Source organism: Stenella coeruleoalba (assembly GCF_951394435.1).
Source record: "Stenella coeruleoalba genome assembly, chromosome: X".
Classification (NCBI taxonomy): Eukaryota; Metazoa; Chordata; class Mammalia; order Artiodactyla; family Delphinidae; genus Stenella; species Stenella coeruleoalba.
The window spans coordinates 31,217,633-31,231,093 of record NC_137152.1 but is presented as its reverse complement, the minus strand read 5'-3'; the positions used below and the strand labels follow the sequence as shown (position 1 = coordinate 31,231,093).

Sequence of the window (13,461 nt, the reverse complement as noted above, 5' to 3'; positions counted from 1 at the left end):
TAGAACAAGGTGATACAGTGGGAAATTTCACATCCATCCCTATCCAGCCATCTAGTCCTCCTCCCCACAGGCAATCCAAGTTATCAGTGGCTTCTCTCTTATAAAAAGATACATTTAATATACTCTTCCTACTCCCAGATCATGAAATAATCCTCCCGTGGCTTCTCCTAATACTGTTACGGAATCATTTTGTAAACTACTTACATATTTGATCTATTTAAAATATATCTTGGGGTCAAACGGTGAGGTATGGGTCCAATTTTTTCAGATGCCCCCAACTGCCCTGATACCATTTATTGAAAAATCTGTCCTTTCTGTGGAGATTTTTTTTTTTTTTTACATCTTTACTTGATTACTGTACCTTTGTAGTATAGTCTGAAGTCAGGGAGCCTGATTCCTCCGGCTCCGTTTTTCTTTCCCAAGATTGCTTTGGCTGTTTGGGGTCTTTTGTGTTTCCATACAAATTGTGAAATTTTTTGTTCTAGTTCTGTGAAAAATGCCAGTGGTAGTTTGATAGGGATTGCGTTGAATCTGTAGATTGCTTTGGGGAGTAGAGTCATTTTCACAATGTTGATCCTTCCAATCCAAGAACATGGTATATCTCTCCATCTATTTGTATCATCTTTAATTTCTTTCATCAGTGTCTTATAATTTTCTGCATACAGGTCTTTTTTTCTTGATGAGTCTGGCTAATGGTTTATCAATTTTGTTTATCTTCTCAAAGAACCAGCTTTTAGTTTTATTGATCTTTGCTATCATTTCCTTCATTTCTTTTTCATTTATTTCTGATCTCCTCTTTATGATTTCTTTCCTTCTGCTAACTTTGGGGGTTTTTGTTCTTCTTTCTCTAACTGCTTTCGGTTCAAGGTTAGGTTGTTTATTCGAGATGTTTCCTGTTTCTTAAGGTAGGATTGTATTGCTATAAACTTCCCTCTTAGAACTGCTTTTGCTGCATCCCATAGGTTTTGGGTCATCGTGTCTCCATTGTCATTTGTTTCTAGGTATTTTTTGATTTCCTCTTTGACTCCTTCAGTGATCACTTCGTTATCAAGTAGTGTATTGTTTAGCTTCCATGTGTTTGTATTTTTTACACATCTTTTCCTGTAATTGATATCTAGTCTCATAGCGTTGTGGTCAGAAAAGATACTTGGTACAATTTCAATTTTCTTAAATGTACCAAGGCTTGATTTGTGACCCAAGATATGATCTATCCTGGAGAATGTTCCATGAGCACCTGAGAAAAATGTGTATTCTGTTGTTTTTGGATGGAATGTCCTATAAACATCAATTAAGTCCATTTTGTTTAATGTATCATTTAAAGCTTGTGTTTCCTTATTTATTTTCATTTTGGATGATCTGTCCATTGGTGAAAGTGGGGTGTTAAAAGTCCCCTACTATGAATGTGTTACTGTCGATTTCCCCTTTTATGGCTGTTAGTATTGGCCTTATGTATTGAGGTGCTCCTATGTTGGGTGCATAAATATTTACAATTGTTATATCTTCTTCTTGGATCGATCCCTTGATCATTATGTAGTGTCCTTCTTTGTTTCTTCTAATAGTCCTTATTTTAAAGTCTATTTTGTCTGATATGAGAATTGCTACTCCAGCTTTCTTTCGGTTTCCATTTGCATGGAATATCTTTTTCCATCCCCTCACTTTCAGTCTGTATGTGTCTCTAGGTCTGAAGTGGGTCTCTTGTAGACAGCATATATATGGGTCTTGTTTTTGTATCCATTCAGCCAGTCTGTGTCTTTTGGTGGGAGCATTTAGTCCATTTACATTTAAGGTAATTATCGGTATGTATGCTCCTATTTCCATTTTCTTAATTGCTTTCGGTTCGTTATTATAGGTCTTTTCCTTCTCTTGTGTTTCTTGCCTAGGGAAGATCCTTTAGCATTTGTTGTAAAGCTGGTTTGGTGGTGCTGAACTCTCTCAGCTTTTGCTTGTCTGTAAAGGTTTTAATTTCTCCATCAAATCTGAATGAGATCCTTGCTGGGTAGAGTAATCTTGGTTGCAGGTTTTTCTCCTTCATCACTTTAAATATGTCCTGCCAGTCCCTTCTGGCTTGCAGAGTTTCTGCTGAAAGATCAGCTGTTAACCTGATGGGGATTCCCTTGTGTGTTATTTGTTGTTTTTCCCTTGCTGCTTTTAATATGTTTTCTTTGTATTTAATTTTTGACAGTTTGATTAATAGGTGTCTTGGCGTATTTCTCCTTATATTTATCCTGTATGGGACTCTCTGTGCTTCCTGAACTTGATTGACTATTTCCTTTCCCATATTAGGGAAGTTTTCAACTATAATCTCTTCAGATATTTTCTCAGTCCCTTTCTTTTTCTCTTCTTCTGGAACCCCTATAATTCGAATGTTGGTGCGTTTAAAGTTGTCCCAGAGGTCTCTGAGACTGTCCTCAGTTCTTTTCATTCTTTTTTCTTTATTCTGCTCTGCAGTAGTTATTTCCACTACTTTATCTTCCAGGTCACTTATCCGTTCTTCTGCCTCAGTTATTCTGCTATTGATCCCATCTAGAGTATTTTTAATTTCATTTATTGTGTTGTTCATCATTGCTTGTTTCATCTTTAGTTCTTCTAGGTCCTTGTTAAATGTTTCTTGCATTTTGTCCATTCTATTTCCAAGATTTTGGATCATCTTTACTATCATTATTCTGAATTCTTTTTCAGGTAGACTGCCTATTTCCTCTTCATTTGTTAGGTCTGGTGGGTTTTATCTTGCTCCTTCATCTGCTGTGTGTTTTTCTGTCTTCTCATTTTGCTTATCTTACTGTGTTTGGGGTCTCCTTTTTGCAGGCTGCAGGTTCGTAGTTCCCGTTGTTTTTGGTGTCTGTCCCCAGTGGCTAAAGTTGGTTCAGTGGGTTGTGTAGGCTTCCTGGTGGAGGGGACTAGTGCCTGTGTTCTGGTGGATGAGGCTGGATCTTGTCTTTCTGGTGGGCAGGTCCACGTCTGGTGGTGTGTTTTGGGGTGTCTGTGGGCTTATTATGATTGTAGGCAGCCTCTCTGCTAATGGGTGGGGTTGTGTTCCTGTCTTGCTAGTTGTTTGGCATGGGGTGTCCAGCACTGTAGCTTGCTGGTCGTTGAGTGAGGCTGTGTGTTGGTGTTGAGATGGAGATCTCTGGGAGATTTTCGTCATTTGATATTACGTGGAGCTGGGAGGTCTCTTGCGGACCAGTGTCCTGAAGTTGTCTCTTCCACGTCAGAGGCACAGCGCTGACTCCTGCCTGCAGCACCAAGAGCCTTTCATCCACATGGCTCAGAATAAAATGGAGAAAAAGTAGAAAGGAAGAAATGAAGAAAGAAAGAGGATAAAATAAAATAATATAAAATAAAATAAAGTTATTAAAATAAAAAATAATTAAGAAATTTTTTTTTAAGTAAAACAATAAAAGTAAATACGGACGCACAGAACCTTAGGACAAATGGTGAAAGCAAAGCTATACAGACAGGGCTTCCCTGGTGGCGCAGTGGTTGAGAGTCCGCCTGCTGATGTAGGGGACACAGGTTCGTGCCCCGGTCTGGGAAGATCCCACATGCCGTGGAGCGGTTGGGCCCGTGACCCATGGCCGCTGAGCCTGCGCATCCGGAGCCTGTGCTCCACAAAGGGAAAGCCCACAACAGTGAGAGGCCCGCGTACCGCAAAAAATAAAAGCCAAAATCTCACACAGAAGCATACACATACACACTCACCAAAAGAGGAAAAGGGGAAAAAATAGTAAATCTTGCTCTCCACGTCCATCTCCTGAATTTGGGATGATTCATTGTCTATTCATGTATTCCACAGATGCAGGGTACATCAAGTTGATTGTGGAGATTTAATCCGCTGCTCCTGAGGCTGCAGGGAGGGATTTCCCTTTCTCTTCTTTGTTCGCACAGCTCCCAGGGGCTCAGCTTTGGATCTGGCCCCGCCTCTGCGTGTAGGTCGCCGGAGGGCGTCTGTTCTTCCCTCAGATAGGACGAGGTTAAAGGAGCAGCTGATTCAGGGGCTGTGGCTCACTCAGGCGGGGGGGGGGGGGGGGGGGGGGGGGGGGGGGGGCGGGAAGGGGTACAGATGCCGGGCGAGCCTTCGGCAGCAGAGGCCCGCGTGACGTTGCACCAGCCTGAGGCGCGGCGTGCGTTCTCCCGGGGGAAGTTGTCCCTGGATCACGGGACCCTGGCAGTGGCGGGCTGCACTGGCTCCCCAGAAGGCGGTTGTGGAGAGTGACGTGTGCTCGCACACAGGCTTCTTGGTGGAGGCAGCAGCGGCCTTAGCGTCTCATGCCCGTTTCCGGGGTCCGCGCTGATCACTGCGGCTCACGCCCGTCTCTGAAGCTCCTTTAAGCAGCGCTCTTAATCCCCTCTCCTCGCGCACCAGGAAACAAAGAGGGAAGAAAAAGTCTCTTGCCTCTTGGGCAGCTCTAGGCTTTTCCCCCGGACTCCCTCCCGGCCAGCCAGCCGTGGCGCACTAGCCCCCTTCAGGCTGTGTTCACGCAGCCAATCCCAGCCCTCTACCTGCGCTCCTACCGAAACCCGAGCCTCAGCTCCCAGCCCCGCCCACCCCAGCGGGTGAGCAGACAAGCCTCTCGGGCTGATGATTGATTGCCGGTCGGCACCAATCCTCTGTGTGGGAATCTTCCCGCTTTGCCCTCCGCACCCCTGTGGCTGCGCTCTCTTCCGCCGCACTGAAGCTCCCCCCCCTTCCGCCACCCGCAGTCTCCGCCCGCGAAGGGGCTTCCTAGTGTGTGGAAACCCTTCCTCCTTCACAGCTCCCTCCCACTGGTGCGGGTCCCATCCCTGTTCTTTTGTCTCTCTTTATTCTTTTCTCTTTTGCCCTACCCAGGTACGTGGGGAGTTTCTTGCCTTTTGGGAGGTCTGAGGTCTTCTGCCAGCGTTCAGTAGGTGTTCTGTAGGAGTTGTTCCACGTGTAGATGTATTTCTGATGTATCTGTGGGGAGGAAGGTGATCTCCGCGTCTTACTCTTCTGCCATCTTCCCCCTCTCTCCCTCTGGGGAGGTTTTTAAATGCCTCTTCTTTCCTATGAAAGTATACAGTTATATAGCTGGAATCCAGATGGTAGCTAATTTTATTTTTCCAGTCTTGCAGTAGGCCTTTCATTTTAATGTTTCTAGCATTGCTTTGGGTAATTCCAAATACCTCATTCCTTTTTTCAGTTGGTGTTTTATTATTAATATTGGGACGGCAGTGTTCTTTTGCTAGTAGTGTCAGCATTTGGCTTCTGCTCTGATAGGCTATAGGAAACATTATTTATGTTAAAAAAAATCCATTTGAGTTTTTAAAGGAGTAAATATTTATGTCACTAAAAAAGCTCCAGTAGATATAGTTTAAAATTATTAATGCAGTTTGTTTTAGGGAAGTAGTTGGAAATGAGACTGAGAAGTCTAGATTGGCACCAGTTAAGCGCCTTGAATGCCAGTGTTGGTCCTTGGGGGGTGAGGGGGGCAGCATGGATCACTGCATGTCACTGAGCATTTGTCAGCTAGATTAGAACCATGCGCTAGGACATTTGTCTGGCAGTGGTGTAAGGACGGATTGGGAGAGGCAGCCAATGGAAGGGACCATTAGGGGGGCCACGGGAGAAGTAACGGAGCCCTGAGCTCAGTGGCATCAGTGAAAATAGAGAGGAGGGAACAGATGTCAGAGACACCGAGGAAGGAGAACCCGTAGGCCTTGGGAATTAATGAAGTGGGAGGGAAGGAAGGTGAACATATCATGAATCCAGAGCTGACTCTTCAGTTAGGACCTTCATGTGTATATTTCCTTTGAGAATAGGCAGGTTATCAACTTTATGATCTACTGATAATTGAGTATAAAATTCCCTCTAACCTTTCAGGCTCCTACACTAGAATATAATTTTAAATGTTCATATGACTTTATCATAATTTTTTTTCTTTTCAAAACAGTTTCCTGACCAGGCAACACAGCTAAAATGGAACGTTCAGTTTTGCCTGACGATCCCTCCCAGTGCACCGCCAATTGCACCTCCTGGGACACCTGCTGTGGTGCTGAAATCCAAAATGCTATTTTTTGTAAGTACCACCTGGCGTGCACGTGTTTGTGTGTGTATGTGTGTGTGTGTATATGGGTGCAGGTGCGCAGAGCTTCTGAGGGAGACTCCATTTGAGGATAACAGAGCATCTTTTGGGTACCTACAGAAATTACCTGTTGCTGCCAAATATAGGCCCAGATCCCTTAATTGTCAGACCTCACATAACCTTGGTTCCTTTAGTAAGGAATATATTGAACTAGGTAATTGTGTGACACAGTTGCATCTTAATCATAATATTTAGTTGTTTGTCACTTTTCTTGTTCTATTTAATTTTCTTTTACTTGTATCTTAATCTGACAGTAGAGTAAATGATAGTACTTTTGATACATTTACATAAATATTTTGTTTTCTTACTGTGTTTTTATTCTCTTTTGTTTGTGTTGTGTCCACAGCTTCAGCTAACTCAGAAAACATCGGTCCCTCCCCAAGAACCTGTTAGTATTATAGTTCCAATCATTTATGACATGGCTTCAGGTACCACCCAGCAGGCAGACATTCCCAGACAGCAGAACTCTTCTGTTGCTGCTCCCATGATGGTCAGCAACATTCTGAAGAGGTTTGCAGAGATGAACCCACCACGACAAGGTACATGACAAGTAGATGATATTTTATTGCATATATGTTATAAACGTTCTTTTGAGAGATCCCCCTTCTCCCCTCTGCTCCCTCCTTACCCACCTTGCCCCCCAGTCCTAGTAGTAGAGCTCTGGTTGCTGTGGCCCTCTTAATGTCTGCCTGTCGCTTTCTTCCTTTCTCACTGGTTCTTCAGTTTTGTCCATGTCTCTGCTGCCTGGACTTTATTTTTGTTAGTGATTTACTATTGGGACTGACCCACTTGCTAATGCCAGAAGCTTGTATTTATAGCACACGTTGCCACAAAGCCCTAGGTTAGGATGATAGAATTTTCCATGGCTGTGAATTCCTGCCCCACCATCGATACCTGCCACTGTGTACATCACCAAGTTGAAATGCATGTTGCTTTCTCCTATTTCATGGTTCAGTCATGAATAGAATAATATCACTCAAACTTCTGTATCTTCTAAATGTTTTGTGAAGAATAAAAGCTGATACAAATGGCATCACTGCTCCTTGGGCTTCTTATATAAGTGTTAGGCGGGTGCAAGTGAACCTTTTCACCAAGTGCACAATGAAGCTCTCAAACTGAACATTTTCGAAGAGACCAGAATGATTCTGGTAGATAAACAAGGTCCCTTCAATACCGGAGTAGCCTATGCTTAACACGGAACTTCTGGCAGTGCTAAATTTTTTACTATAAAACATAAAGCTCAGCAAAGAGAACTTCTCTTCCATTCTGCTTATGTCTAACGTTAAGGAAATTAAATTAAAATTTGCTTATTTCTAATATTAAGGAAGTCCTCTGTATCTTTCTGTTTAGAATAGTATGATAACAGAATTAATTTTTTAAATGAGGGAAAGTTGTTCTCTGAAACATTTTTTAGGTACCACAGTGTCAAAATTTTACTAGACACAGGAATCATGGGAGAAATTATATTTTCAGCTGTTTGTTGCCCCATATTGTATACATAGACAAGTTCTCACCTACATATAGTTTATAAGGAACACACTGGGCAGTAGAGAAGGGTGTGCTTCTTTTGTTGTAATGCTTCTTCCACTTCTTATAATTTTCTGCTTTCATCCTTTGACTTCTCTTCTTTCAGCTCAGAATAGGTCCTTCAGAATCAAAGTTTAAAGCTATCAGCATTTTCCAAGTAGCAGTTCAGTGTAACTTTGATAATAAACACCATTCCTTCGCAAGCAGATGACTATCATTATTATGTCTCATGGAATTTAAAATTTAAAGGAAAGAATGTTTGATCCTGTTGGGATCGAGCAAGTTTTTCTCCCTATCAATAACGAAAATGTGTTTTTTAAAAAATAAAAAGTTGTAACTTCTTTTATTTAAGAAATTGTTGCGATATTTTGGAAGTATATTTCTTTTTTTCCTTTATTTGACCTTAGACTGGTTAAACCTTTGGATTTTTCTTTCTGTACCTTAATTTTCCAGTAGTTGGAGAGAAGGTTGCAGTGACTTGCGCAGGATCACTGCACATCCTGCCCTTTGCCGGAAGGCCATTATTCAATTGAGGTCTTCACTTCCTTCGCTCTCAGCCACTGTAGCGTTAGGCCATGCTCTAGGGAAAGGACCCGGTTTGGGGTTTCTAATATTTACAACTGGTTTTGGTTTATTGTATTGAAATATTTGAGATACGTGTGTGTGTGTGTGTGTGTGTGTGTATGTGTATGTACACATACACACACACACACACAATAAGTAAGAGGCAGGGTATTTCGTTCTTTGAGCAAAGGGGAAATTGAGAGGATGAATCATTAACCTCCCCCAACCACCCCCCCATACACACGCACACAAACGAATCTTGTTTTGGGATTGTTGGTGTGCTGTACTTTAGCCACCCCTCCCCTCCTCCCAAACTCATCACTTCCTCCCCGGTGAAGGAGAAATCATTCTATTTTTGTATTAATTGATTTTAACGTTGAACTCCAGAAGTTGATCAATTCCTGGAAATTTGAGGGAGACTCCAATAGGTGTCATAGACCTGCACTGTCCAGTATAACTGCCACTCTTCACATGTGGCTATTTAAATTTATTTAAAATCAAATAAAATGTAAAATTCAGTTCCTCAGTCACACTGGCTATATTACAAGTATTCAGTAGCCACAGCACACATATAGAATATTTCTGTCATCACAGAAGGTTCTATTAGTGCTGTCGTAGACATTTTTATCTGGCCTTTAATGCAACATCAGAAGGACACGATTGATGTTGTTAACTAATATATAAATATAAAATTAGATCTTGCATTAGATTCAAGAAAAGGTCGTCAGGAGCCTTGAAGTCCGACTTCAAAGTCTTATCCAATGCTCCAGTGTTTCTGTAGAGAAACTCTAGGCATATTGTCTTAAATTCAGATCTAACTGGGAGTTGCCCAAAATGTCTTCATGATGAAAAAAACAAAACCCAAACCAAGTATCATCTGATACTTAACGCTTAATCCCCTATAATCCGTGCAGTTAAAATCTAGTCTTTTGTTTTGGTCTTTAAAGTTCTTGCTAATCTTAGACTTAATTACCCCTACCCCCACCGGTGTGTTAACATCATCTTTCCTGTATTGCGAATAGCTAATGACCATTTTTCTCTGTTGCAGGTGAATGCACAATATTTGCCGCTGTTCGTGATTTAATGGCTAATCTTACACTGCCCCCTGGTGGGCGTCCATAGATACTATTGTTTTTAAACCAGGAAGGCTGACAAAAGAGACAAAACAACAAAAAAAAAAATCTGAATTCAGCCTTCAGTTTAAAAAAGCAAAAGGACTTTTTTGACTTTAAGAGCTGAATATTCTAAAGTGGCAAAAATTTTCAGGGTGCACTTCTTTCATCAAAAAGACCATCAATCTTTTGTATAGTGAACTTGTATAGTGTGTTTAAATGGGACACATTTCAAATTAGGTAATACGTCAGTGTCCGCTTGCCAGTAATAGATTTAATATTCTGTTTTATACTATAAAATTATGGAAATGCCAAATTTGTTTATTTAATTGTTTTCTTATGTTTTGGGTGTAATAGTCCTTTTTTGGGTTTTGTTTTTTAAGGCAGGTCTGTCATTTTTGAATACTGTAAAACTGTGATAAACTTTATATTGAAGCTGTATTTTAATATGACCGCTTTGAATCCTTACATGAAAATGTTCTGGGAGTTGTTATAAACACATCCCAAAGAAGCAATATTTAATAAAACTAGGTTAAAAAAGTGACCCCTCACTTGTGTGTATATCAGCTCTGTAGACTTCTCAGGGCCTCCCTTCATCTTTAACCTGGTGGGGCCAGTAATTAATTTCTAATAATACATGTCTGAAATTTGACCAAAATATCTTTGTTTCAAGGTTAATTTATTTTCCTTAAACATTCCTAATTTGACTGGTGGTTAACATTTAGGACCTTGGTTGTCTTTCAGTGTAGGATTTGGGTAAAAAAGAAAGAACCCAATCTTTGAGAACAAACAGTAAGTAGTTCATATTGATCAAGGATCCCAAATACTAGAGTCATTCTCTGTTGAGGATGTGGGAACTTTTCTGTTAGGCAAATTTAGTTTACAGGATACTTCTGCATATAGCATTAATTAGGAAACCAAGAACTTGAATGCTCTACCCTTGCATGAAATTTCTGTGACGTTTCTTTATCTTGATTAACTTCTCCCCCTTGCCTTCCCCACCAGAATTGGGGTGGTTCTAAACAATCCCAATTTAATTTATTGTCAACAAAATGATGAAATGTTTTACCTGGAAGAAGCCTGGTGCAGTGCACTCACTTGGAAGAATCCAAGACCCAGGGTCTGTCCAGGGTCAAATGGAGTTTCTGTTACACATCTCAGCAGAGTTTCTGTTCGGAGCACTGTGCTGTCTCTCCCAGTCCGTCGGGAACTTTTTTAAGCTTCAAAGAACATGATCCAAAGCAAAGGTCTTCTGGAGACTTGATGTTATTTGGGAAAGTTTTTTAAACGGTAATACCATGCTGAGCTATCTGATCACTGTTATACTTGTTCTCCATGAAATTTTAGATGCTTTATCTAATTCTACTTTAAGATGATTTAATTGAGCTTCTGTGACTATCAACTGCCAAATTCTAGTTTCAAGCATCTCATTGCAGTTAATATCTGTTCTCAACTTTGCTTGATTCTCCATTCATTTCTGGTCGGAACTGAGGCCTTCTTTGCCTTTCTTCTATGTCTTATTTCTGCCTTCATCTCCTGCTTCTCACCCAACTCTGCCACTATGCAGAAGCAGGTGACTAAACTTTTATCCTTCCCTTAACTTACCTTTTATCCTTCTGTTTTTGGTTCACCTTACAATGGTAATCACATCAGTTTGGCAGTCTGAGATGTCTTTTATCAAGGGTCAGCCCTTTCCTATTTGGAGCTGAATCCTTTCTTTCATGTAGAAATCTACATGTATATACAAGAAATGTATTTTTATCGGCAGGATAATATTGTCTCAAATAATTTTATTAATAGAGTTAAATTTTCAGGCATTTTCCCTTTTAATTGTGGTTTTGAAATATTAATTGCATTTTTAAACATGATACAGTCAGTGGATACTTTGTTCCTTATTATAAGTCATCTCTGAATGCATTGTGCAAATCAAAAGATAGAATTCAGTGAACAGAATTTGCTTTTGATGCTTATGAAGAGAAAACCCATGGATGTGAATTTTGATATCACGCTTGATACTTGGAATTGATGCATACTTTATTACAGCTTGAAAACACTGAGCATTTGAATCTTAGATTTCATCACAAACTATGTCTTTTGCCTCTTCTGTTAACCAAGTTCAATCGAAGGGACTGTATGCCCATAGGGATTTTGCCTAATAGGTGGTTTGGGTCTGTAGTGTATTTCAATGTGACTTTAGAAATTTCAGTAATAAATAAAATTCATACAAGTTTCAGAGAACTACCAACTCTCTAGTTAATTTTCATGAAGATGTTTTGGGTAGTAGTCTGGTTTATTATTAGCTTAACCTTGAAGAAATTGGTCCTGATTTGCCGCATTCTTTTTTCCATCTGCTGAAATGAGGACTCCGCGCTTCCAATGCAGGGAGCCGCGGGTTCAATCCCTGGTCGGGGAACTAAGATCCCACGTGCCGCGGCACGGCCAAAAGATAAAAAAAACAGAATGTATTAGAAGTATTTTCAGAATTAGAGAGGAAGAAAGCGAAAACTTTAACAGAACATATCAAGTTATTAATAACAGGAGCGCTGAACTTTGTTTGAAAACTAACACTGAGTGAGCTAAGTGCAAGCATAAACTAAAATATACATGATTTTAAATTTAAACACCACTAATAACTTTACTATGTTGTAGTTAACACAGTAACCTGTTCAGCGACGAGATACTAAATATACTGTTAGTCGTTTTGGGGATCATGGTTAATTTGATAACTTCAAGAAATATAATTTTGCTACTCTAAATCTGGGTCCAATTTCAACATAAAAAAAGATATTCCTGGGGCTTCCCTGGTGGCGCAGTGGTTGAGAGTCCGCCTGCCGGTGCAGGGGATGCGGGTTCGTGCCCCGGTCCTGGGAGATCCCACATGCCGCGGAGCGGCTGGGCCCGTGAGCCATGGCCGCTGGGCCTGCGCGTCCGGAGCCTGTGCTCCACAGCGGAAGAGGCCGCGACAGTGAGAGGCCCGCGTACAGCAAAAAAAAAAGAAGAAAAAAAAAAAGATACTCCTTTCTTTCATGGTTTCTTCCCCAGAAGAAATACCTATTACATTTTACTTTAATCCAGTTTACTATCATCCAAGTGTTCCTGATATAAAATCAATACACAGAAAATGATAAGAGAATTTATACTCAGGGAACTTAAGGGACAGAAAGGAAAGATGTTAATGTATATTTCATTGTTCCCTGTGGAATTTCCTTTTTCATGTGGTTTAATGGGAATGGACAGTTTGTCTAAGGGAATGATTTGAAATTTACTTGGGATGGATTTACTATCGAGGTTTTTAAGAAAAAATTAGCAGAGGCCAGCCAGCATTGTGCTGCAGAATTCCAGGAGGCTATGATCTGCTCACGGTTTTCTATAAATTGCCTCCATTTCCAGGTGGCCAGTGATTTGTTAAAATACTTTGCCCAGGAATGACTGATTGATGAAAGGGCACGTTTAGGTCAATATAAAATAATAGCTAATATTTACTGAGAGCTTACTATTGCCCGGCACTAAGTATTTCAGACTGTATTTAATTGTCACAACAACCCAACAGGGTAGGCCTCCTTTTACCGTGAGTAAACTGAGGCCTGGACAAATGAAGGAATTTGCTGAGATCAAATTAAGATTGCTTAAGATCAAACAGCTAAGAAGCAGCATTTTGAGTCCAAAGCTGACCCTCCTGAACACTGCCACTTTGCTGTGAAACAAAGTCAGGGGAAGGCTTCAATGTTTAGGCTCTTCCCTCAGGGCCTTTTGACTACACACAATTTTAAAATGTTTTCCAAGCTCAAGCAGCTCACTAAAAGCAACTAAAATTGAGATGACCTCTTGTCATTCGGAGTTGACAAGCCATTGCCTTCTGACCCTCATGGCACTTATTTGGAACTTAGATTACCTTATGCAAGGAGCTCTAATTATCATATAACCAAGAGTACTAAGTCACCTAAGCTCGATGCTTCAAGACCATAGTGGAAGAAGTCCTCATCCCACTCGGGGCGATGCAGCCCTCCAGAATCCGGGTGATGTGTCGTCCTGTTTTGCCTCTGCTAGGTAGCCCAATGGCGGATGTCTCTGAGCTTTGTGTCACCTTGGCACACCGCAGGCGCTTAACAGGTGCGCGGTGCAGACAGCCAACGGTCAAATTTCACTAATGTCCAGAT

At 41.0% G+C, this 13,461-nt stretch overlaps 1 protein-coding gene across 5 annotated transcripts in view; it reads left to right on the top strand.

Moving 5' to 3' along the window:
• MED14 (mediator complex subunit 14) overlaps window positions 1–11,520 on the top strand; it is a 75,412-nt gene extending 63,892 nt beyond the window's left edge. For all 5 annotated transcript variants that reach the window (XM_079910764.1, XM_079910765.1, XM_079910763.1 and 2 more), the window contains 3 exons: window positions 5,910–6,035; window positions 6,448–6,640; window positions 9,241–11,520. In XM_079910764.1, the coding sequence (XP_079766890.1) occupies window positions 5,910–6,035; window positions 6,448–6,640; window positions 9,241–9,314 (393 nt within the window). In that variant the 3' untranslated portion in view covers window positions 9,315–11,520. The remainder of the gene's footprint in view (window positions 1–5,909; window positions 6,036–6,447; window positions 6,641–9,240) is intronic.
• The last annotated feature ends 1,941 nt before the right edge of the window (window positions 11,521–13,461 follow it).